This window comes from Varanus komodoensis, unplaced genomic scaffold (assembly GCF_004798865.1).
Source record: "Varanus komodoensis strain SLA01 unplaced genomic scaffold, ASM479886v1 scaffold24, whole genome shotgun sequence".
In the NCBI taxonomy this organism is placed as follows: domain Eukaryota; kingdom Metazoa; phylum Chordata; class Lepidosauria; order Squamata; family Varanidae; genus Varanus; species Varanus komodoensis.
In genome coordinates, this window is record NW_025335641.1 from 6,414,936 (window position 1) to 6,439,726 (window position 24,791).

Below are 24,791 nucleotides of genomic sequence, written 5' to 3' on the forward strand. Positions count from 1 at the left end.
GATCAAGATTGAGATGGAGATTGAGATGGCAAGCCTGAAAATGACATACTCATTCCTTATGACAACTCTGAATATAAAATACCTAAAATCTACTTCAACACATCTGATTCTTCATGCCAATAATCTCTTTAAGGTGTTCACCTTACCTTCCAGCCTGTTACGCTGTATGTTTTCCCAGCACTTCCTATAGTTACTGTTCTTTCCCACATTCCAGGCAAAGTAGCTGTTTATTTTTAAAAACAAACCAACAAGAATTGCATATTTGTGGCGGTAACAGTATTTTACTGCAATGTGTAATTGTAGTAAAGTTTGCTTCATTATGTACAAATGAAATTGGTAGTTACCAAGATTATATCCTGTTATCTACATTTAGACATATAGGTAAGAATACACTTATAACAGAGTGGTATACATTATTAACTTTGTGGATCAGTCAGATGAACTTTCAGTTGTGCCTTCTGGATTTAGAGTAATCTTCTGTAATTCTTCCTGATGCAGTAACCAAATTCCACAGGAAATTGTGCAGTACCAATTACCCTGGAACTACATGTTACATGTAACAGGAATGCTATCAAAATAACACCCTTCAGCACATAGCAGCACTTCTTCATGATGTGATATCAAAATACTGCATTCTGTGCGAGCCCTATTTAACTGATGCCACTTACTGACATGGGGGTAAATGTTGCTACATATATTGAGAAGGGGAGATCTTGATTTAGGGGTACTGTTATTTGGCAGCCTATGTATGTCTGTGGTAGCAATGCACACTGTCCCTAGGATAGTGCTAAAGCGCCATTTAGCAAAACAAAACAGGAGGTTCCCAGCAAATAGCTAACAACTCGTTCTAGAAGTGACAGCAGGGAGTCAGTCACAAAATCAGATAACTTGTACTGAACACATTTTGACACACCTTCTAGGAATTTAATTTTGGGACCAAAAACCAGGATCTTGCAAAAAAAATCGTAGTAGCAGCCAGCACATAAATGACACTCTAGCACTGTCATGTTAGCAGCACATTTCAACTGAAGAGGAACACTGCCCCATAACAGGCTCGTTGTATTATGCTATGCCATGCATTTTTATAGCCAAGCAGTTGCCAAGAACAACTAATACAGCAACGCACACATAGTACCCCAATGGGCACTATCCCTGTTGAGATGCTAGAAGAATCCTCACTCACAACATTCAGTCTTTAAATCTGTCAGTGGAACACTGATCATTATTCCTGTGAAGATCCCATTTTGCACAAGCCAAATAACAGACATGATGAAGTGTTCTACGCCAGAGGAAACTGTGTAGGCGATAGCATAAAGTCTATGCTGATTTTATGATGTATCACTGGCAACCCCTATTAGATAAGTGTTATAGAACCACCAGCAGATGCTGTAAATTGATGCAATATTCATTTTGCATTTTTCATGAGAGATGTGTCACTTCAGTTGATGGAATATGTGAAGCTTAATACAGCATAGCAACCTCAAGGGACAAGATTTGTGTTCTCTTCTCTGCATAATCTTTAAGTTATACAAGCAAGAGAAAGGAAGCTCCTTGGGAGAAAATGGTTTTGCTTAGTTTATACAATGACTGTCACTTGCATAGTTTCTGTGGTTTCTATGTTTCAACAACAGATTAGGAAACTGTTTATGTGTTCTCCTTAAACGTGCACAAGCAAATAAGCACTGTTGGCTAATAGCCATAGCCGTATTTCAATTATGCACATTCGCTTTTGTGCGGACTATTTGCCGTGCACTGAAAATGTCTTGTGTCCACCAGGAATCTCCTATTCCCAAGCAGCAGTCCAACAAGGGGTCGTGAAAGACGTGTTCACCAGCCCCTACACTCTAAGGTTCCTTAGAGGAATGATCATAAGGATATCGAACCTGTCCATTCACAGGAACACAAAACTGGTTTTAAGTGAATGTAAGACCCAGGGTATGAAAATATTGTCATCCATAGGAAATTACATGTCAGACAATTAAAAGGAAGATTTAAGGATTAAAGAATTTATTAATGTTGAAATTGACAACTGAAATTATTTTTGATAAAGTAATCCAGCCTTGTCATTCAGAACTATATCTACTCTACAGGATATTATTACCCAGCATTTCTAAAATGTGTTTATTGTACATTTTCTTGTTAATAAATGTAGATGTAAAAATTAGATCATGCAAGTGTTTGTAGACCAGAACCCAACATGTCAAAATGTTGGTGTTTACAGTAGAAGAATTAACACAGTGCTTTTTCAAACATTAATGTGATCAGCATCTGTATTAATGACTTGGAAAAGTTAGTAGACTAATTGAAACTATGATTATACAAAATTTGAACCAAAACCATTTTAGAGCGGAGATGGGGAAACTTTTTGCTCTACATGCCCTTCTGAAGAATCTTCTAGGGCCATATGCCAGTGGTGGATGACCCTTGCAAAAATGGATGGAATCAAAGCTAGAGTTGGCTAGCCCATCCCACATGCACACACATGCAGTTTCACACATAACATACATATAATACGCAGCCATTTAGTCATTAATTTATATATATATATATATATAGGTGCTTGCACACACATACAGGTACAACACCCATTCATACAAGATTTTCCCTACTCACACTGCAATTAAGCTTGAAAAAAGTCTTCCACTGCCACCAACTGAGTCTAACTGCTGCACAAGAGGGTGGTAGGGTTAGGCCTTGCCACCAGGACCAAGAAAGCAGACCTTGATCTAATCCTTCCTATGGATTTGCCCACAACTCCACTGGGTGTGTGCATGGTGGTAGTGGGGAGTTCCTCTGGCCCTTGTGTCCTCTGCCTGGCACTGGATGCAGCAGGAGCTTCTTCCCCTCCTGGGCCTCCTTGATCAGCCCTTTTCAGCTTCCTCTCCTTGCTTTTTGTTTCGTTTTGTTGTTTTTTGGGTGGGGGGGATTGCTCCAGCAATCCACAAGGTTTATTTTCCAGCACAAGGCAGGAAGAACAGGGAAACTCAGTTTTCTGAGGAGCTCAGATCAAGGTCTACCTTCCCATATACAGAGGTAGGCCTCTATAGCATTAGCTGGCCTCCTATACTTAGGGGAGAATGAACAATTGGGGTGAGAGATCCTGTCCACTGAAGCATGGGGAGAAAGGGTGACTCTGAACAAGAGAAAGAGTGTCCACGGCTATGTATTCAGGATCTTGGACAACTTACTTACACGCATAAGAACCTACCATATACCGACTCAGACCATTCCCCATCCAGCACAGTATTGTCAATTTTGACTGCAGCAGCTTTCCAGGTTTACGACGAGGTTTTTCTGACCCTCCTGGACATATTCGGAATCAAACCTGAGATGTTCTGCAGGAAAGCATGTGTTCTACAATGGAACCATACTTGTCTTTCAGCTTCACCAATTTGCCTTTCTGTGAAATGCGTATTTTATGAATGGTTCTACCCACCATGAGACACATTTTGTGACAGCCTACAGGACTTTTTAAAATTGCAAATGTGCACAGAAAGATTGGAGACCCCTGCAAGAACAGGCCGACAAATGATATATGTACACACGTCAGTGAATATGCCGGAACAGTTATGACCCTGAATTGAACATGATTTCTTTTCTTAGTTCAACAGCCATATCCAATACTGTTGAATCAAAAGCATTTAACTCTTACTAAAAAAGTAATGGACACTTTTAAATGATTTGTGATGGAACATTACTTTTGTAAAATCCATGTGATAAAATGTATAGGAAAGCTTCCTATCAACTACCATTAGTGCAACAAGCTATTCAGTACCTATTTTAATATGTTTATTGCCAGTGTAAATCAGCCATTCATACACTTCATCACTGATGCACAGAGCATCATATTTAATGCAGAGATCAGCAATTATTTGCAGTTCTTCTTTTGTATAAACCTAGATTAAAGGAAAAAGAAGACAGTGTACTGATCAGTATATTCTAAGTTAACACTGCTGTTGCATTCAACATGGGAATTTAAAAAAAAGGACTCTCACCTTCCCTATGGGATTATGAGGGGTGTTCAGTATAATAGCTTTTGTCTTAGAACTAAATTTGCTTGCAAGTTCAGTGGGATCCAAGGACCAGTCAGCACTAGATGCAGTGTTTCCAGCTGCAGGCTTCTAAGATATAGAAATGTATTATTTAATTGAAATGCAGTATTCTGAAACATATTCTGCTGACAGGTTTGTCACAAAAATCATTATACATGATGTTTATGGATTTTATCATGATGTAAATCTTCCAGAGAGCCTATGGCAAGTGGGGCAGCATATAAATCAAATCAATAAATACAGAAGGTATTAGTAAACCGCACATTAGTCTCACCAAACTGATGACTGAAAAGAAGGCCATTTAGTTGACATTCCAGTAAAAAAAAATTCTGAACTGATATTCTCTATATTTATACCATATTTATTCAAAATCAAATAAATGTTAAGTTGTTGAATTAAACACATGAAAATGCCTTATACCCTGGAGCTCCATGCACATTTGCTTCCATTCCAGCCTTTCCAGCCATATAGAGAGAATTTTCTGACATCAGAGGAATGTTGAATATGCTTAAATCCATCCTTCACCAATCTATTTAAATATTGATACACGGGTCAAATAAGTTAAGAGTCCCTAGAATGGGTGGAGGTAGGGAGGGAAAAATATCATCCCCCCCATTTAATAGCCTCAGAAATAAATTTACACTCAATTTTATTTCTAAAACAAAGTTGCCCCAATTTATTAGTTATCATAATGTGTAAAGATATCCAATGAGCTTATAAGAATCCCAAATTAGCATTATATAAATAGAACTTTATCATTGTTGTTGTTAGTTGCGAAGTCATGTCCGACCCATCGCGACCCCATGGACAACATTCCTCCAGGCCTTCCTGTCCTCCACCATCCCCTGGAGTCCACTTAGGTTCATGCCAACTGCTTCAGTGACTCCACCTAGCCACCTCATCCTCTGCCGTCCCCTTCTTCTTTTGCCATCTATCGTTCCCAGCATTAGACTCTTCTCCAGGGAGTTCTTCCTTCTCATTAGGTGACCAAAGTATTTGAGTTTCATCTTCAGTATCTGGCCTTCTAAAGAGCAGTCAGGGTTGATCTCCTTCAGGACTGACTGGTTTGATTGCCTTGCGGTCCAAGGGACTTGCAGGAGTCTTCTCTAGCACCATAATTCAAAGACCTCAATTCTTCAGCACTCAGCCTTCCTTATGGTCCAACTTTCACAGCCATACATTGCAACTGGGAAAACCATAGCCTTGACTATATGCACTTTTGTTGGCAGGGTGATGTCTCTGCTTTTTAGTATGCTATCTAGATTTGCCATAGCTTTCCTCCCAGGAGCAAGCGTCTTTTAATTTCTTGACTGCAGTCCCCGTCCGCGGTGATCTTGGAGCCCAGGAAAATAAAATCTGTCACTACCTACATTTATTCCCCATCTATTTGCCAGGAAGTGAGAGGACCAGATGCTATGATCTTAGTTTTCTTAATGTTGAGTTTCAAGCCAACTTTTGCGCTCTCCTCCTTCACCCGCATCAAGAGGCTCTTTAGTTCCTCTTCACTTTCTGCCATGAGAGTGGTATCATCTGCGTATCTGAGGTTGTTGATATTTCTCCCAGCAATCTTAATTCCAACTGGTGATTCATCTAGCCCCGCCGTTCTCATGATGTGCTCTGCATATAAGTTAAATAGGCAGGGTGACAGTATACAGCCTTGCCGAACTCCTTTCTAAATTTTGAACCAATCAGTGGTTCCGTGTCCAGTTTTCACTGTTGTTTCTTGACCTGCATATAGGTTTCTCAAGAGACAAATAAGATGGTCTGGTACTCCCATCTCTTTAAGAACTTGCCACAATTGGTTGTGAGCCACACAATCAAAGGCTTTAGCGTAGTCAATGAAGCAGAAGTAGATGTTTTTCTGGAACTCCCTAGCTTTCTCCATGATCCAGCGTATGTTGGCAATTCGATCTCTAGTTCCTCTGCCTCTTCAAAGTCCTGCCTGTATTTCTGGTAGTTCTTCGTCCACATACTGCTGAAGCCTAGCTTGTAGGATTTTGAGCATAAGTCAACTTCAGCCTCTTCAGCACCAGTGGTTGGGGCATAGACTTGGACTATTGTGATGCTGAATGGTTTACCTTGGATTTGAACTAAGATCATTCTGTCATTTTGGAGATTGCATCCCAGTATTGCTTTTCCTACTCTTTTATAGACTATGAAGGGTACTCCATTTCTTCTGAGGGATTCTTTCCCCCAGTAGTATACCTGATGGTCATCTGAATTAAATTCACCCATTCCTGTCCATTTTAGTTCACTGCTTCCTAAGATGTCGATGTTCAGTCTTGTCATCTCTTGTTTGACCACATCCAGCTTGCCTTGATTCATGGATCTTATGTTCCAGGTTCCTATGGAGTATAGATCTTTGCAGCATCGGACTCTCCTTTCACCACCAGATACATCGGCAACTGAGTGTCCTTTCGGCTTTGACCCAGTCGCTTCATTCTTTCTGGCACTACTAGTACTAGCCCTCTGCTCTTCCCCAGTAGCATATTGGACACCTTGCGACCTGAGGGGCTCATCTTCCAGAGTCATATCTTTTTGTCTTTTGGTACTGTCCATGGGGTTTTCATGGCAAAGATACTGGAGTGGGTTGCCATTTCCTTCTCCAGTGGATCACATTTTGTCAGAGCTCTCTGCTATGACCTGTGAGTCTTGGGTGGCCCTGCACGGCATAGCTCATAGTTTCATTGAGCTATGCAAGCCCCTTCGCCAGGACAAGGCAGTGATCCATGAAGGAGGAACTTTATCATTACCATCCCCATAATGGTTTTAAAGCAATACTGTTACAGAGAAAAGCACTCAAGGTCTACTCAGGATGAATAAATTAACCAGCTGTCCCAGCTTCCCCCAGCTCCATTCTAAAAGTCTTAAAATACATTATAAAAGTCCATTTTCTATATTGGATTCTATAATTTAATCCAAGGGTTTCAGGTGGCATTGCATTTACTCACAACACATGAGAGAGGAGGAAGAAAGACGTTTCCTTCCTAATTATTCTTTTCTTAATGTCTAAAAGAAAATTCTGCATATTATAACATTCCAAACATACTCACATATCTCAAAGGTATAAAAACAGGCTTAGCTCCTGCCATCCTCACCATTGGCTCATAACAGTCAAAAAAAGGTTCTATTATTATCACCTAAAATAAAAATTAAGAATGATATATGCATGAGGAATTAAAAAGAGATATGGGAGCTTTTTCAGGGACAGAACTAACATTTGGTTCTGATACAACAGTAGTTCTACAATCAAGGAAAACACTTTGCATTAAAACGATTGTGGCAGCAAATATTGACAGCATTTTAGATACCACATATTCTCATAGCTTTTACTATTAAACAATAGAACCATTACTATATTAGAATGATGGAAAAATGTGGGGTAAGATAGGAAAAGGTGTAGAATGTAAGAGAGAGTGAGAGAATGCAATGGATTCATTCTGTGTGCTTTGGTCAACAGGAAAGAAAGGAAAGTTTACAGAGATGAGAACAGAACAATAAAGGATATTGAAGGAATGAAAGACGTAAACAAAAACTTAGAAGAAAAATATGAAAAGGTAACTACAACTTCATTACGAGTTTTACTCCAAATGAGATCATTTATTTATTTAGATTGAGAGCCCATTCCTTTCTTGAGTTTACTAAATTTATTTGTAAAATAACCGTTCCTGCTAATGACAGATGGATGTAATCTGAGGTAGAAGGCCTGGGATCAAAGTTGGAAAAATATTTCAAATGTTGAGAAGTCAGCATCCACCCAAATAACCAGATTTTTTTCCAGTCTGAAATAGGCTGGGGAGATAATTTACAGTAGGTTGAAAACTAAGTGGTAAGTAGCTGGAAAATCCACATCATTAACTTGGTTGTTTTTGTGTTTTTTTTAACTAGCCCTGATTTTGTGCTTCAATGGTTTTTCTATTTCTTTATATCATTGCCAAGAAATCATTCACCTGTTCGATCAATGTGTGTTTGAAGGCACAGAAGTGTTTAAAAAATGTATCAGTCCTAGTCCATTCATTATGTTATAAAATTAAGAAAAACAAGAATTAATATTTTTCATAAAATAAAGAAACAAAATGTTATTTTTATTTTGGGGTACCTCACAAAACTTACTTCATCTTCAACTTCAATGAGTCCCTGTATTGCACTGAACAAAGATCCATATCCTCCTACTGTCACCAGAATGTCAGTGAAGGGGTTGATCTTTTTTTTACACACATTTTCATACACTTGGGACAAGACTTTCACCAACGGTGGATGTCCCTATATACATTTTTACAAGAGAAAATAATACACAGTCAGACTTAGATGCCACTTAATGACAAATGAAACAACACAGTGTCATATACCAGCAGCATGTACTATGGCTAATGTACAAAACATAGAGTAGCTGAATTATATATTATGTCTAGGAATAAGAGTCAAACACATATAGAGACTGTCACAACATCTAACAAAGTACACTGAGCTAAATAAAACATTACAAAGTAGGACACAATTCACATGGAAGTTCTTCTATGGAGTCAGCATCCCACTGAATAGGAATCTTTGGACAAGATTACAAGCTATAAATTGTGCCCACAGTTAGTCAGTAAGACTATGATAGTGCCCCTTTTAAGATAAAAAATAATGAAATACAAAGGTTCATAAGGCTTGTAAGTTGTACTTTATTCCAATAACAGTTACATTGCAGTTCATGATTCACTTAAATAGGAATAAATAATCCAAAACAACTAAAACTTAGGTAGCAGGAATAGCGATTAATATACATTTTCACTTTATCTTCTGAACAGCATCTGCATTCCCATGTAACTCTCAACTCTGCTTGCCACATAACAGTGCCCTTCCAACTACAAAGGGCTATGTCAAAATATGGCTAGAGTAGGGGTATCTGGCTCTGCTCGGGGCACAGTAGCCTGACAAGTCAGGAAGCCACAGTAAAAAGTGAAGCAAGAACCTGGTGTGAGCCAAGATACACTAGGAGATGCAAGGCAAATAGGAACTAGTCTGAAGAACTGTTTTCAAAAACTGTCTGAGCTATAAGTGTTTCAGATTTTATGGTCACCCTACTAAAATCTGTACTGCTGAAGGGAGAAGACATTAAACTTATAAAATAAAACCTAATGAAAGATAAATGCTTTATTAAACAACTGTAAGATGAATCTGAACACAGTTCTGCAGTAGTTGGCTTTTAAACAGGAAGCAAATGTGCATAAAAAAGAAATAATGTAGCAATAAGTAATCCAAAAGGTTCTTTGAAATATCAGGTAATTGCTTAATTGACATACTTAACAAGCAGTGAGATCAATTTCATATTCACTATTTTCCTATCTTTGTAAAATTTCCCTCTCTTATTAGCCATTTATTTCCAGTGAATTTTACTAAGTATTTTCTTCCTTATCCTTATTATCATCAGGAAACCAGGCACAGTACAGTGCTGGACTGGAAATTGAAGCGATCCAAATTCAAAGTCCTGTTTAGTCAACATGATCTCTGGATGACTTGGCCAGCAGCCTAACTTATTTTAATACAATGTAAGGAAGAATGCAATGGGAATTGGCTACAGTCACAGTAAACCATGGTTTCCTATTATAATAATAAGCCACAATGTTCCTCAAGTTTGTACACATACCATTCTTTCTCTGGTGCAGCTGCAAAGAAGGGAACAGCATCTTCCACTTCTGTTTTAGAGTAACCAGTTCAGCATTATATCTGAATCCAGAGGGTGGTTAATCTTAATTCACAGTCTGAAAATGCCTTGTTTTAACATACAAAATAGATTAACCACAGTTTAGATGTCATGAGAAGCTGCAAATAATCTAAAACAGAAACAAAAGCATATGAGCCAAAGGCTCACTGCAGCTTGTCCATGTAACCCAAAGCATGGTTTAGTGTTATGTGTAAACAAGGCCAAACTGTACTTCCCTGTATCTGAAATGTGCTATAGAAAAGAAAAATAATATTTCATTAAAAGGTTTTAATAAATTAAAACATTCAGTTCAACTTTTTCTATGCATAGTCCTTTTTGAACCACATTTACATTGAGAACTGTTTAGATGTTTATGGACACAGACTGTGTTTCTATTTATCATAAATCCTAAGGAGTGACGTGATAAAAACTTAGTTCATGCAGCTAATTTAAAACAACTGCTCTTAAAAACGATTTACTCACAAAGCCTCGTGTGTACTGATTTAGCCTATCAACAGATGATGCTTTTGCTAATTCTTCTTTTACATAGTCAGGAGGAGATATATCTGGAAGGCCTTGTCCAAGATTAACAACGGAAGGGTCTGCAGCCAACTTGGTAAATTCGACCCTATGAAAGGAAAAACAATATTGCAACAATATGTATCATAAAAAAATTACAAGGAAAAATATTCCAAATCCACAGTTAATTAGAACAAAACATAGAACAAATGATCCTCAAAGGGTTGAACAGCTATCCCAAAGGTCTAACTGCCAAAGCTCATGATGCAAGGCCCCGCTTGGTGACACTACCAGATTAGGCCTAGGTGTTATAAGCGATATATAACTGTTGTCAAAATACCTCTCATTTTTCTTTCATAAAATAGCCTTAAACTAAGCCAACATGACCTTAAGTCACAATCCATTGGCCCCTAATATTCACACAATGGAAGCTTAGTTACTTAATATACCATTTAATCAGACCTTGAAGCCCTGGCAAAGATGCACTGCAGATTCTACAGTTGCAGAACCAGAAATTATCATGACTGTTGATCAAAAGTAAAGGAGGATCTCTTAACCAAAAAGGGAGATGAAAAAGGAAATTCATGCATACTAAGGGAAAAGGTAGGGAAAGAGCACGCAAGTATGAGCACGCAATCCAAAATATGAATTGTCATTGAGAATGTAAGAAGATCCATGCTGTATCAGACCAAGGGTACATCTAGCCCAGTGTCCTGTCCACACAAGAGCCACCTGGCGCTGATGGGTGTCAATGCCATCCTGGGGTCGATCAGTGTTGGCACTGATGGTTGCCCCGGCACTGGATGATGTCTCCTCAGTGTCAGTCAACATCGGGGTCATCCTGGCACCTGCCCTCGCAGTGTGGGGTGTCCATGTCAGCCAGGTCATTTGAGTCACTGGAGTATTCTACGGGCTTCTCAGGGTAGCTGGGGGCCGAGAATCAGTTGGTGTTACTGTCCCAATTGATGCAGGGAGAGCAGGAAGGCTCTTTTTGTCCCCTTGTGCCCAACCCTGGCGTCAAGAGTGGGATTGTGGGCTGCTTGGGCATAGGGCCCCTTGGGCATGAGGCCATTCAGCAGAGTTGGCATGCGAGGCCAGGACGTGGAGGAAGATAGAGATGGGTTGCAGGAGTGAGGGCATGGACGGTGATCTGGCAATCACTCCTCTGGCTCACCCATCATCATGGTAGGTTGTTCCATGATTCGTTGCAGGGTAGTTGGGTGGCTAATGGTGGTTGGGGAAGCCATGACTGGAGATTCCGAGTGCTGCTTCCGACTCACCCAGCGCTGCTTCTTTTGAGACATGTGGCCATTTTACATCCTTCATTGTCCAGCGGCCCTTGGAGGTAGAGGGGCACTCCAGGTCTTGTGTGGCAGAATCAGCCACCTGGAGGGCCCTTGTCCGCAATTTGGCCTTAAGCCGATTGGCCCACTGGTGGCACATTGTTGTTTGAAGGCCTGACAGTAGGCACAGGGCTCCACAATATGTTCCTCACCAAAGAAGAAGAGACATAGAGAATGGCCATCAATAGGTGGTAGTCTGGCCTTGCAGGAGGCACTGCTACGGAATGCCACCAATTCCATCATGTAGATGGAGTGAGCAGTGGAGAGAAGGTCAAGAAAAAAAATAACAGATGGCAAGGGAACTTAGGAGCAAGATACAAAACATGGGCAGAAATGTGTGTGTGTGTGTGTGTGTGTGTGTGTGTGTGTGTGTAAAGAGTGAAAATGGGTCAATGATTACGAGGATGGAAATGGGAGGCACAATTTAGTTGCTGAATTTTCATCCAACCATGGAAGCTGCAGGTCACGTTTATTTTATTTTGATGCTGTGACAATTTGATTTCTGTACATCAACAAGATATTAAAAGTACAAAGATAATCAACTCTGGTTCTTTCCACAGATACACCTATTCACCTGGTAGCATAGTTAAAAAACATTTAACTCAGCCTACAAAATATATAAATAACTTCAATATTTATTCATTTGCTCACTTTCATTAATTATTACTTACCATACGTTGCTATCAAGCCCTTCAATTCGTTTTGCATTTTTGTGCTTGAAGGTCATGGTCTACATACAAAAATCAAAGATAAAACAGGCTTTTTGTTAGAACCTCAAAGTATCGTATTGCTAGATGTAGTGGTGGTGTGTGACATTTATTTTTCTGTAACAACTCCTACAGCAGAGCACCACGGATGAACTGACAGATACTGCATACACAGTTCAAACTAAACCCATTCTTTGAAGAAGTCTGACTAGCTCTCAATGTATACAAGGAAAACAATAATAAGTGCCAAAATTCAGTGTTATTTCTATTCAAACCCAATACTACAAAGCCAGAGTATCACAAATGCATGTTAGAGCACAATATTTTAGTACCTTACTTGCTTGAAAATACCTCTTTCTGCTTTTCAAGGACAGTTACGGATACAATGTAACTCACAGAGCAAATGAATAACAGCTTGTACAGTAATAAGCAACCTATCACTATAGGTTCTTCCCCTCATTACATGGATAGATTTGGTTTTATGCTCTGTCCTTTCTATGAAGAAAGAATCCAGTACACCAGTTGTACAATCCAGCAGGCCCGGAAAAATAACAGCTGAAAAACTTTTATGCACTTTCCCAGTGGAAAAAATGTTTCCTGTTATCAATATATTAAAAACTAGTTATTTACATTAAATATTATGAGCATTAGCAAAATACCAAAATGCCTATTATAGTAAAAATTTAAAAAAAATTATTCTACCATTTTTCCCAATTAATTCTGCTATACCATGATGTGATCCTAGAGAAAATGAATTTATCCATTCACCAAGTGACACAACTGTAAAAGGGATCAATAGCTAAATGTTCTTCAATGTACTGTGTTAGCTTTGGTACTCCATATACAAATATGGAACTTCTCAGATCTCGGACTGCTTCATACACGGCTTAGAAACAAATATCAAATATTTTGTTTATGAAGCTTTATTCTGAAAAGGCAAACCTATCATCACCACATTCTGGACCTCTCCCTTGCCTAACTTCAAAACAGCTTTTTTCAAATATTTGTGGCAGTACTGAGCTGCTGCACAGCTAGTACTGGAGAGGAGAGCTCAACCTGGAATTATATATATGTTTAATACTTGGAGGCTCGTAAGAAAACACACTACTATCAAACTCCAAATGCTTATAGCAAACAGCTGTATAATTCAGGTATTCTTAAAGCTTTTTCTTGACTATTCCCGTTTTGATGGATTCCACAGAATCCTGTGTTACAGGACAACTCAAACACAGAGGAACAGGACCTGGGTGAGGGGTATGCAAAAGGAGAGTACAAAGCAAAAGCTGTTGAAGCATCTACCATTACTTTGGTTTTTTTTCCTTTTTCTTTCCTTTTGTCTTTCTTGAGAGTCAGGCCAAAGCTCATGACACTTACTTGGTAGCATTTACTTCCACTTAAACATGCACACCAGGCTGTTACTGTTGTAACATAGTCTGACTCTATGCAAATTTACTTAGAATGAAGTCTCATCTAATTCAATGGAAGTAACTTGCAAGCACTTTCCAAAAGTGACAATTAAAAATGCCAAATAGATGAGTTTTACATGATTCAACAGTGTGATGTACATCCAATAATAGTAGCAGGGCAGGGGATTTCTTTTAGTAAAGAGATTCCTTAAGCCAGTTGAGAAATATGCTCTGTAAGATGTGATAAGTTAGGCAGTGATGACAGCCAAGCAGCTGAGATGTCTAGCCTGTAACATATAGACTCCAAACTGTGGCATTTCAAGCAGCAAGCTTAACTACACTGTTGGTTTTCAGCACGCCAGAGCTTTTGTTTCACTATGAAAAATATGCAAAGCCTAATTAAGGGTTTTTTAAGCTGTCTTTTTAGGATTCAAAACTGCTCTACTGAGAAGCTTATTCTATTCTCATAATTATTCTAAATTCAAATTAATTTGCACTGCAACAAATTGATCAACCTGAAAAAAATTAAAGGCTGAATGTCTAGCTGCTTCAAGTACATGAAACAACATTGTGATATTAATCATACATATCCCCTTGAAAATAATAATGAAAATGTTCAGCAGTGCTGGAAAAATCCAAGTAAAAATCAAAAGTGGTAGCAATCCCTGGCCAGAAAAACACTATACAAGAAAAAAATTAGATGGAGAGGAAAAGAAAAACCAGGACTAATTAATTCTCCAAAAACTATAGAACATGAACTACATAAAAAGAACTAATAGATGAGTGCATGTCTATGTCAAAAGTAATTAGGATTTCATTTAAAAGGGTAGATTTGAGTTATGTCCTAATGAAATGAAATTAAGGCAGGCTTCATTAAAGACTGTGACCACATTCTCATTAACTAAGGCAGAATTCCAGCTTAGAGTTGAACTGACCAAGTGTCACATTGCTCCTTAGAGATTTAGCACATGGGAAGAACAATCTTACAGCCCTTAGGCAGAGTCTTGCCAGCCACAAGACTTTGTATTCCCATATCTGAGCTCGGAAAAGAGTGCCAATCGGAGGGTCTATATCCAGATCACCCTTCTCACACCATCATAAGCAGCACAGAAGAACGATATTGTCTGCTTCTCTGAGATCATAACACTGACCTTGGAAAAAGGTTTATGGGGCAGTCTCAGTGAAAGGGAAGACCAGCATCCTTCTTTCCTCCCCAAAGCACCAGAAGTAGACAGCCAAAATGGGTTATTTAGCTGCTTTGCAGAATGGGAAGAATATGGGAGTAATCTTTGATGATGTTCTACCGATATTAATATATAACCCCTCTTGACTGGAAGCAACAAGAGCATTTGGCAATGCTGGCAAGCAAAACAAACAATGTAAGCCTAAGCCAATATCTAAATTCAGGATAACTTCATTAGTGACACCAAAATAAATTTAACAAGATGTGCATATAGTTACTTAATCTATGAAGTGCAGGAATACATACTGGACAGAGCGAAAACCTGAAGCATCTCAAAGGGTAAGTTATCTTCAGCAGTGATGTTTTAATGCCAAGCCACTTGAAGCATTGTTGCGCAAAGAACATGCCTGCATAATAGTAAGTTTTAAGAATATGAGACAATGGGATAATTGTGCTGAATACAAAGTATGCAAATGTTCTTTAAGCAATTCAAAATGGGCAATATATAAACATAATACTTGTTTACATTATACATCTTGGTGATCAGCTAGCCAATACTAAAATAGATGGACAAATACATATCAACACAAAGGCAACAAACTAAGAAATGGATTTTAAGAGAGGCAAGGGTCTAGGTAGGCTTGTATGGATGTACATTACTTAAAGAGTTTCCCAAATGCCTGACCATGTGACCACGTGGTTTAGAACAGAAATTTTAATACAATTACCACAGTTAAAACTTGATCAAGTACCTTCTCCCTGATCAACCTGTCTAGTCACTGAGGTCATCTGGTAGGATGGCCCTGTGGTTCTATATGGACCTATGGCCCAGCCAGAATCTGCCTGGAATATAGCTGTCAACCTGGTAGCTTCCTTTCTGTGGAACTCCCAGTCTCTAAAGGTCAGGCAGGAACGAATATTGACTGGGCTCACATCACATGCCAAACCACCATGGCTTTGAATAACTGCAATCCTCCTCTTATCATCATCATCATCTTCATCATCATCATCATCAAGATCATCAGGCTCTGATCATACTGACATCTACATTTTATTCTAATGTTTATATTTTTAATTTATGACTCTAATTATTTAACTTATTGATGTAAGCCGCCCTGAGGCTTCAGTGAATGGGGCGGCATAAAACTGTTTTAATAAATAATAAATAAATAAACAACATAAGCCAGTGGTGACAAACCTAGGACATGCATGCCAGAGAGGGCACGCAGAGCCCTCTCTGTCAGCATGCAAGCCAAGTCACTCCAGCAATGCTCCAGCAGCCGAGCATCGGATAACAGTGTACATGGGGGCCATGCGCATGCTCGGAAAGGAGCAGTGGTGCCAGGCAATGATGTCATAAGCCGTGACTCATGAGCCATGATTTGTCCGAACTTTTGCATGGCTGGTCAGTGTGTGCCAACGATATATATATATTTGCTTGGAATGGCTGTGAGTTGTTTCTGCTAAACTAAAACCTCAGTTTTCAGGTTTTATTGCAGTGTTAGCACTTTGCAATAAATCAATGGGTTTTGGGTTGCAGTTTGGGCACTCGGTCTCTAAAAGGTTCGCCATGACTGGGTTAGGGTTAGAAAAACAAGATGTCCTGGTATGATTCTGATGGTTGGAATGTGTTTAGAATGAGCAGAAATGATGACCTGTGCAGGAAAAGCTACTCAAGGAAGGCTTTTTCAAAACTGCCCCTTTCAATGGAACTTTCGGCCTGTATTAGGGTTAGGGGTGTGTACCAGGGTAGGGTTAGGGTTACAAAAATGTGGTGTTGTAGTATGATTTTGATGGTTGGAATGTGTTTAGAATGGGCAGAAATGTTGAGCTGTGCAGAAAAAGCTACTCAAGGAAGCCCTTTTCAAAAGTGCATTCTTTTCAATGGTATTTTACCTCTATACTAGGGTTAGGAGAGTGCACCAGGTAGGGTCAGGCCAGTGGTGGCGAACCTACGGCACCGTATAGAGCCCTCCCTGTTGGCATGCCCTCCAAGTCGCCCCAGCATCGCCCCAGCAGCCAAGCATCAGATAACAGTGCACACAGGAGCCATGCACATGCTCGGAAAGGAGTAGTGGTGCCAGGTGATGACATCACAAGCTGCAACTCATTAGCCCTAACTCATCGGAGCTTTTGCATGGCAGGTCAGTGCACTGCCAAGTTATACATATATTTGCTTGGACTGGCTGTGAGTTGTTTTTTCTAAAGTAAAACTTCAGTTTTCAGCTTTTATTGTAGTGTTGGCACTTTGTGATAAATAAGTGGGTTTGGGGTTGCAGTTTGGGCACTTGGTCTCTAAAAGGTTCGCCATCACTGTCATAAGCCTTCCATTTTGCCAACCTGCTCTTTTGCTTTTTGTAACATGTTGACTGATGAATAGATCTGGAGATGTCAAAAGCTAGAACACTTTTATTAATTTTTATTTGGCCTAATAAAAGTATTATCATGCTTCCAGATGGTTTGTTCAACTCCTATAAGCCTAGTCACAATGGTCAATGATTAGGAATAGTGGGAACCATAAGTGAAAACAATGCACAGCCAATAATTTGGGGAAGGCTTTATTACACTATATCGTTTTTGGGATTGTTTGAATGGCTAACAGGCCTTCTTTTGGTTTTGGCTTAAAATATTATTTATTTATGACATTTCTATACCACCCAATAGCCAAGGGGAAGTTCACAACTATTAATCATAATTGCAAACATGTGCTCTCATTTCTGAAATGTTCAGGCTGCTTTTCTTTGCAAAGAAATACATGGTGCAGAAAACACCTTCACTAGTGATCATGCTGCATCACAGCTAACATTATGAACAGCTAATGAGAGTTAGGGACTGGCAAGTCACCAGACACGGTTTACAGATCCACCAGGTGACCTTTTGCTCCTGTTGTAGCCATAGGAACTACCTGGTCCCTGTAACTGGTTCAGAGTCAGTGCTCTCAATTTAAAGTATACGAGGGGAGTTCAATGTATTCTCGGTATCAGCATGAAGAAAAAGGAATAATACATTGAAATAATTTTTATTGTTCAATGTAATCCCCCATAACTTCCATATACTTATTACATCTAGAAATTAACTTTTCAATTCCCTGTAAAAAATACCCTTCCTCCTTGTCTAAAAAAATGTGCGTTAATTGCCGCCTTGAGCTCTTCATCGTTGGAAAATCGCTTTCCACAAAGATCTTTTTTTAAATTTGGGAATAGGTAGTAGTCACTGGGGGCCAGGTCCGGGCTATAGGGTGGGTGGTTTATTTCTTCGAAACCACAGTCTCGCACAGCAGCTTTCGAAACATGCACCATGTGAACGGCCGCGTTGTCGTGAAGAAGCAACACACCTGCGGTCAGTTTTCCCCTTTTTTCTTTAATTGCTTCTCTTAAATTACACAGAGTGGTTGTGTAAGATGCTGCGTTTATGATTTCACCTTTTTTCGTGTACTCAATCAATAAAATTCCCTTTGAGTTCCAAAACGCTGTGGCCATGATTTTTCCGGCTGATGGAGTGACTTTGAATTTCTTTGGCGGTCAGCACCTTTTTTATGCCACTGCAAGGACTCCTGCTTACTTTCAGGGTTATAGTGATGAACCCAAGCTTCATCTCCAGTAACAATCCAGTCGAAAATACTCAATGGATCTTCACCACAGAGCTCTAAAACTGCCTACAGCACTCGCCTTGCACTTGTTTCTGAGGCGCCATGAGCATTCACGGCACCCATCTTGCACAGACCTTGGAAAGGTTAAGATGGTCATGAAAAATAGTAAATATGGTACCAACAGATAGGTTTGTCATCTCTGCTAACATTATGATTTTAATTCGGGCATCTTCCAATATACGTTTCTCAAATTTTTTCACATTTTCTTTCATAGTGGCAGTAACTAGCCTGCCTGAGCAAGGGTTGTCTTCAGTGCTTTCTCTGCCCCTTTTAAATTCACTTGACCACTTTTGAACAGTAGATAATGAAGGTGCAGAGTCCTGGTAAACGGCCACCATCTCTGTGAATGATTTTTTAACTTTTTCCTTGTTTTGTAAGGAACTTAATCACAGCGCAGTGCTCGATTTTCTTCAACATTGTCATGTCAGTCATCATGGTCATCTTTCACTGAGGATTACTAGGGAACTAATGATCACTTATTGGAAATTTTGCATGTTTACCCTCAGATAGTGTCATTAGCTAATGAAGTAATTAAATTACCCACATCAATAGCAAATCAACCTGATACCGAGAATACATTGAATGTCCCTCGTATTTCTATGGTTACAGAAGCCAATGAGTATGCACATTTATTTAGGAAGTTACTAAACAATAAATTGATTTTTTAAAGTATAAATAAATTATTTAAATATGTTCTTAAATCAGAATTTAAATCTTCTGGATTTAAAGCAGGATGAATAGTTTAAATCCATCCTGATGGAAATTATATATGGTGGACAACTACAAGCACAAGAGGTATTGCCCAGTGTAGATATAAGTATATAGCAGAACACAACTTTATTACAGTCTTAGTGGACTTCTAAAATTATTCTGAATAAAAATCTTGATTTTATAGTTAATTCAGGGTGTGGACTAAATTTCTGTACTCATTTTATGCCTGCACTCATTTAGAGCTGGGTTCTAGTCCCCACTAGCCATGGGGTTAAATGACTTTGGGCCAGTCAGACTCTCAGCTACCTCAACCTACCTCACTGGATTATTGTTATGAGGATAAGATTGAGAGGACAATTATGTAAGCTGCTTTGAGTTCCTTGAAAGAAATGTTAGAATATAAATATAATTAAAAATATTTTTGTCATTATTCTATAAGCTCCCATGTTTATGCAATGGTAGATTCTATAATCTAGATCAAAAATAAGTTTAATAGTCTTGGTGCTCTGTTCATATGTACTAACAGAAAATGGGAGTTATGTTCCATCATTCAACAAATGATTTATAAGTTAGAAAAAGAATCTGTTCACTGTCCCCTCCAAGTATGACAGTGTAGTTAAGGTTCAAATGCATCAAGGAGCAACTAGATGTTATATTAAATATTACAGATATCACACGCATTCCTCTAAAAATCACTTCCCCAACAAGCATTGCATATAACAATCATGCATTACAAAATAAAGTTTGGTAGGAGTGCACTCTCCTACTGAAGAGCACTCTCCCTGTGCCCCAAATTCTCTTGACACAAAACTCTGGCTTGTCTCTCCCAAACAACCCTGAGTCAGAACCTGAAGCAGAATTCTGGGTTCTGATGTCATGCTAAACAGCCACAAGACAGGGTGCCACTGGGTTATTTAGCTGGCCCAGCAAACAGGGAAGAGTTAGTCAAATGGGAACAAATGAGCTGGGTGAGCTAGCAGGCTGGCTTATTCACAGTAACTTCTGTTGCTAATAAAATAAAAATCTGGGTGACCATGCTATGAAAACCTGTCAGAGTTAGAGATTACATACTAAACAAAATGCATGCAAGTCATTGTGCCAGGTAAGAAGGGTTTAAATATTAGGTCACTACCAAATAGTGGTGAAAACAGGGGGGGAAATGGGGAAAGGGCAAAAGTACATTATGGGAGTGAAAAAATAGAAGAGTGCTTTTCTTTCAAGTAGCCTCAGGAATCTGGTAATGGGAGGGGGTGCAAACTACTACTTAAGAAGGGGAATTCTCCACAACTTCTCTGAGCCACCTATATGAGCTGCAGAGATCCTTGAACATTTTGACATGACCCCAGTTTGTATTATGTCACCACCTTAAAAATATCCTAAACTGTTCTGAATTGAGACACATCCCTTCTGTAACATCCCTTCTGTAACATGTTCGAAGATAAAATTCACATCGCTTTTAAAACCTTGCCTCCTGAGAACTGTAGGTGTGTAATGATAATTCAACCGAAAAGGAAAGCATTGAGGACAGCGTGTTTATTTTTCTCAATGTTCTCCTGTTAATTCCTCAAATCCTTTTGGCAGTGAGTAAAGTTGCACATTTAAAGGATGGCAGCGAGCAGCCGGTTAATGTAGGATATCACATCTGCTTTGCAACAGTTTTAATTTCGGAACGAGCAGGACGCATTCCACACACGCTAAGTTTTGTTGTTTTAACGCTTCGAAGCTGAGTCCTGGCATTCCAGCAAGTCCTGAGCAGGATTGCCTAGGCCAAATCACTCCCCGTGTCCAGCAAAGCGGGGATTATTTGTGTTATTAACCCCGCTGGCCCTTCGTGTTCTCCCAGAGGTGGAGAACTTCACCCCCGCTACAAAGTCTACCGGCCCTGCCCACCTGCCTCCGCCTCAGGAGGCCGCAAGAGACGCCCCCCAGGGAATCTTCTCGCGCACCGCTCGGAACCGCCGGCTTGTGCAGCGACCAAAGGCCCTTTGAGCGGGCGTAACTGAAGGGCAAACGGCGGCCTCCCGGCCTCTGAAGGAGCCGCTCCATGGCATGCTCGCGGACGCGTGAAGAAAACCATCTGCTCGCTTTCAGCCACAGCTCGTCGACCTACCTCGCTCGCGTCCACTCCCTTCCCCGGATATGGCGTGTCCTTTCCAGACGAGAGGCGGAGAACCCCGAGCGCGGGGAGTGGTTAGCTAGGCCGCGGCCGGAGCCCCTTCCTTTTTTGCCGGAGGCCCTTGCCGGTTTCAGCCCGACGGCTTTCCCGGGTCAGTACTGCCTCGCATCCCGTCACGCGGCATCTTTTCCATCCCCGCACGTGTCACTGTCCAGGTGTAAAGTTTCTTCTGAGTCGTAACACTTCAGCGCACGAGGCGTGCATGTGTGTATAGTGGCTCTATTCAATCCAAGGTTAGTCCTTCTTGGAGAACCTATTGAAATGAATGGGCCTTGAGCGAGACATACATTCCTTTCATTTTAATGGGTCTTCTCTAAGTAGAATTAATGCTGGCTATTAGTATAGCCCTGTCAGTGGACGGCGTGTTCGTGCACTCTATTTTAATAAAAAATCTGGTCACTGCGCGAACATATCTACGTTCAAACCAATCGTCTCTTGCAAGCTATTTTTAAGATGTGGCAGGACTACCTGCAAGCTGATGTGCCCCCGCCCAGTGAAAACCTTACTAGGTGCGTCTAGTAGTGATCGCGCACTGTCCCGTACCACTTTCACCCAGGGATAGGCCATCTCATCCCGCTGGATGTTTTGGACTACACTTCCCATAATTCCTGCCCATTTGCCAACCTAGCACATTGACACTCTAAACCTGTAGTGTGGAGCGGAATGCTGACCTCTTTAGTTTCTTGCAGGAGATGCCAGCATCCTCAAGGAGTGGCGGGGAGGGAACCCAGCCTGCTAGCTCCTATTTGCACTAGGCTAAAACCCTGTGCGTGCTACTTTCTTAAAAGTAAAAGTCCCAATGGAATTAAGACTTCTAAATAAAAACATACACAAATTTGAGCAGCAAGACTAATGAGCCACACTGCTTTCTTTTTCTTTCTTTCAAAGTTTCAGTTTGCTCTGGAAGGTAAAAGAAAGCAGTGCCTTCTGCTCGGCATATATTGATTGCATACAGGGAGGCAATCAGTTTTGGAATACTCAGCTAGAAGCTAAAACTGAATCGGGACTGTGAGAGCATTAAACCATATTACAATAAATTATAAATAGAAGGTCCATTACTTCTTGCACATACAGAGGGGTAAAGGTTCCTATTATTTTGACATTCCAACATGGCAGGTATGTATGAATATAGGGAGACAGGAAAAAAGTTCATATGAAAATGTAATGTAAATATATAGTCTAACAATCATGTTACAGCCCAAATGTATGTAAAATAATCAGTGATGGACCATTAACAACAGCAATAATTACTAACATTTAGAATCTAGCACTCCTAAGTTAATTAACATCCATAGTGGTATAGCAAACCATTATCACAATTGTAGCCAGAAGTGATAATGTGAAAGTAAAAATGTTGTTGTTAGTCGCGAAGTCATGTCCAACCCATTGCGACCCCATGGACAACATTCCTCCAGGCCTTCCTGACCTCCACCATCCCCTGGAGTCCACTCAAGCTCACGTCAACTGCTTCAGTGACTCCATCCAGCCACCTCATTCTCTGCCATCCCCTTCTTCTTTTGCCTTCAATTAGGCTCTTCTCCAGTGAGTCCTTCCTTCGCAGAAAGTGAAAATTGTTGTTGTTAGTCACGAAGTCGTGTCTGACACATTGCGACCCCATGGACAACATTCCACCAGGTCTTTCTGTCCTCCACCATCCCCAGAGTCCACTTAAGCTCACACCAACTGCCTCAGTGACTCCATCTAGCCACCTCATTCTCTGCCATCCCCTTCTTCTTTTGCCCTTTATTGTTCCCAGCATTAGACTCTTCTCCAGGGACTCCTTCCTTCTCATTAGGTGGCCAAAGTATTTGAGTTTCATCTTCAGGATCTGGCCTTCTAAAGAGCAGTCAAGGTTGATCTTCTCTAGGATTAACCGGTTTGATCGCCTTGTGGTCCAACGGACTTGCAGGAGTCTCCTCCAGCACCACAATTCAAAGACCTAAAGTGAAAATAAACACCATCAATTCTGCCTTTTTAAAAGATGCAAATATATATCTTTTAACTACATATTTAGAATCGTTTTTACTTGTGTTGTTGTTAAATACGGTTTCCTGTTGAATTTTGTTTTTATACTATTATGCTTCATTTTGTTGTACACGTTCTTAATGGTTTTTCCGGAAAGTAAGCATAACAATATTAATAAACAAACACATAATACTGTAATTCAACAGTTTCAATTTCCTCTTGAAATTCCTGTGTTCAGGAACACCCACTTTAGTGACAGACTAAATTCACACAACGTATCAGTTGTGTGTTGCTTTCCACAATGGGTCGTCATGTTGTTCCAACTTGCACCAATTTTCCCAAGTAGTTTGTGCATGAGCAACAAGCCACAACAACAATCCATAATTTGTTTTAGGGATTGTTATGCCCACTTTATTTTTTGATGCACAAGTAAGTACAAACTTTTTAAAAGATACCTGGCAGCCAGAGGCAAGTCCTCCAAAGTGCCACTGTGGCATTCTGATGGGACTTCTCATAGCTGTCATAAAGAGGATTGTGACAGCTGGCTTTCACAATCTCTTGCTCAAGAGTTGAAAAGCTGTGGCCAGGAGGTACAAGGAAGAATGAAGGGGCCAACAACCCACAATTTGTCGAGGCTCACTATGGGTTGTTCCCCAAATGCAGGATGGGTTTGAGGGATGTGTGAATGCACCCAAAGTGTTATTGGGAGTCTGAGATCACTGGGCCATCATTAGCCCTGATGTCAGATTCTACAGATGGCAGTCAATAAGATTTCACTTCTGTCACTCTCAAATTCTAGAGAATGCCCTCCCTCTGGAGTTGCAAATGGTCCTGTTTTCTTAATCCAGAATTGGTCAAAGACTTTTTAACTTAGCTTTCAATTTTGTTATTTTGGGGGGTTATGGGGCTTTAATGCTTTATTATAGGATTGCTGTTTTTACTCACTGGAGAAGACAATAATGCTAGAGAAAGTTGAAGAAGAGGAAGCCCAAATAGGAGATGGATCATTCCATAAAAGAAGCCACAAGAGATGAGCAGGGCTGTCAAGGACAGCCCATTTGGGAGGGCCTGTCATTCATCCGGTCATTGCTGGGTAGCCTGTTGTTTCTGTTGAGCAGTTCTTTAAAACAAGGGGCCTCTCTGCAAACAAGGACAGAGCCACTACCCAGGATTCATGAGAGGGAAGTATTGTTGTCCAAACATGGCCTGTAGTTCATGGATTGTACAGCTGGAAACTAATGAAGTTGTTCTAGACAAAGACTACAGTGTTTTAGATTAAATTAAACAACCCATGTAAGTGGTGTGTGTGTGTGTGTGTAAACATTATGAAACATTATTTAGTATGGCAAATAGTACTAATCTTTCCAGTTGGGGAAGAGAGGATAGTTCAG

General features: G+C 40.1%; 1 protein-coding gene across 3 annotated transcripts in view; it reads right to left on the minus strand.

Annotated features, from left to right (window-relative positions):
- Window positions 1–21,514, minus strand: part of KYAT3 (kynurenine aminotransferase 3) — a 33,439-nt gene extending 11,925 nt beyond the window's left edge. The window contains exons 1-9 of one of the 3 annotated variants that reach the window (XM_044432213.1): window positions 21,370–21,514; window positions 15,206–15,306; window positions 12,275–12,333; window positions 10,225–10,369; window positions 8,166–8,315; window positions 7,106–7,192; window positions 3,996–4,118; window positions 3,776–3,896; window positions 147–223 (exon numbers count right to left, since the gene is read on the minus strand). In XM_044432213.1, coding sequence (XP_044288148.1) covers window positions 147–223; window positions 3,776–3,896; window positions 3,996–4,118; window positions 7,106–7,192; window positions 8,166–8,315; window positions 10,225–10,369; window positions 12,275–12,333; window positions 15,206–15,304 — 861 coding nt within the window. In that variant the 5' untranslated portion in view covers window positions 15,305–15,306; window positions 21,370–21,514. Of the gene's footprint in view, window positions 1–146; window positions 224–3,775; window positions 3,897–3,995; window positions 4,122–7,105; window positions 7,193–8,165; window positions 8,316–10,224; window positions 10,370–12,274; window positions 12,334–15,205; window positions 15,307–21,369 lie in introns of all 3 variants that reach the window. The other 2 variants (XM_044432211.1, XM_044432214.1) reach the window with 2 other exon arrangements.
- Between the last annotated feature and the right edge of the window lie 3,277 nt (window positions 21,515–24,791).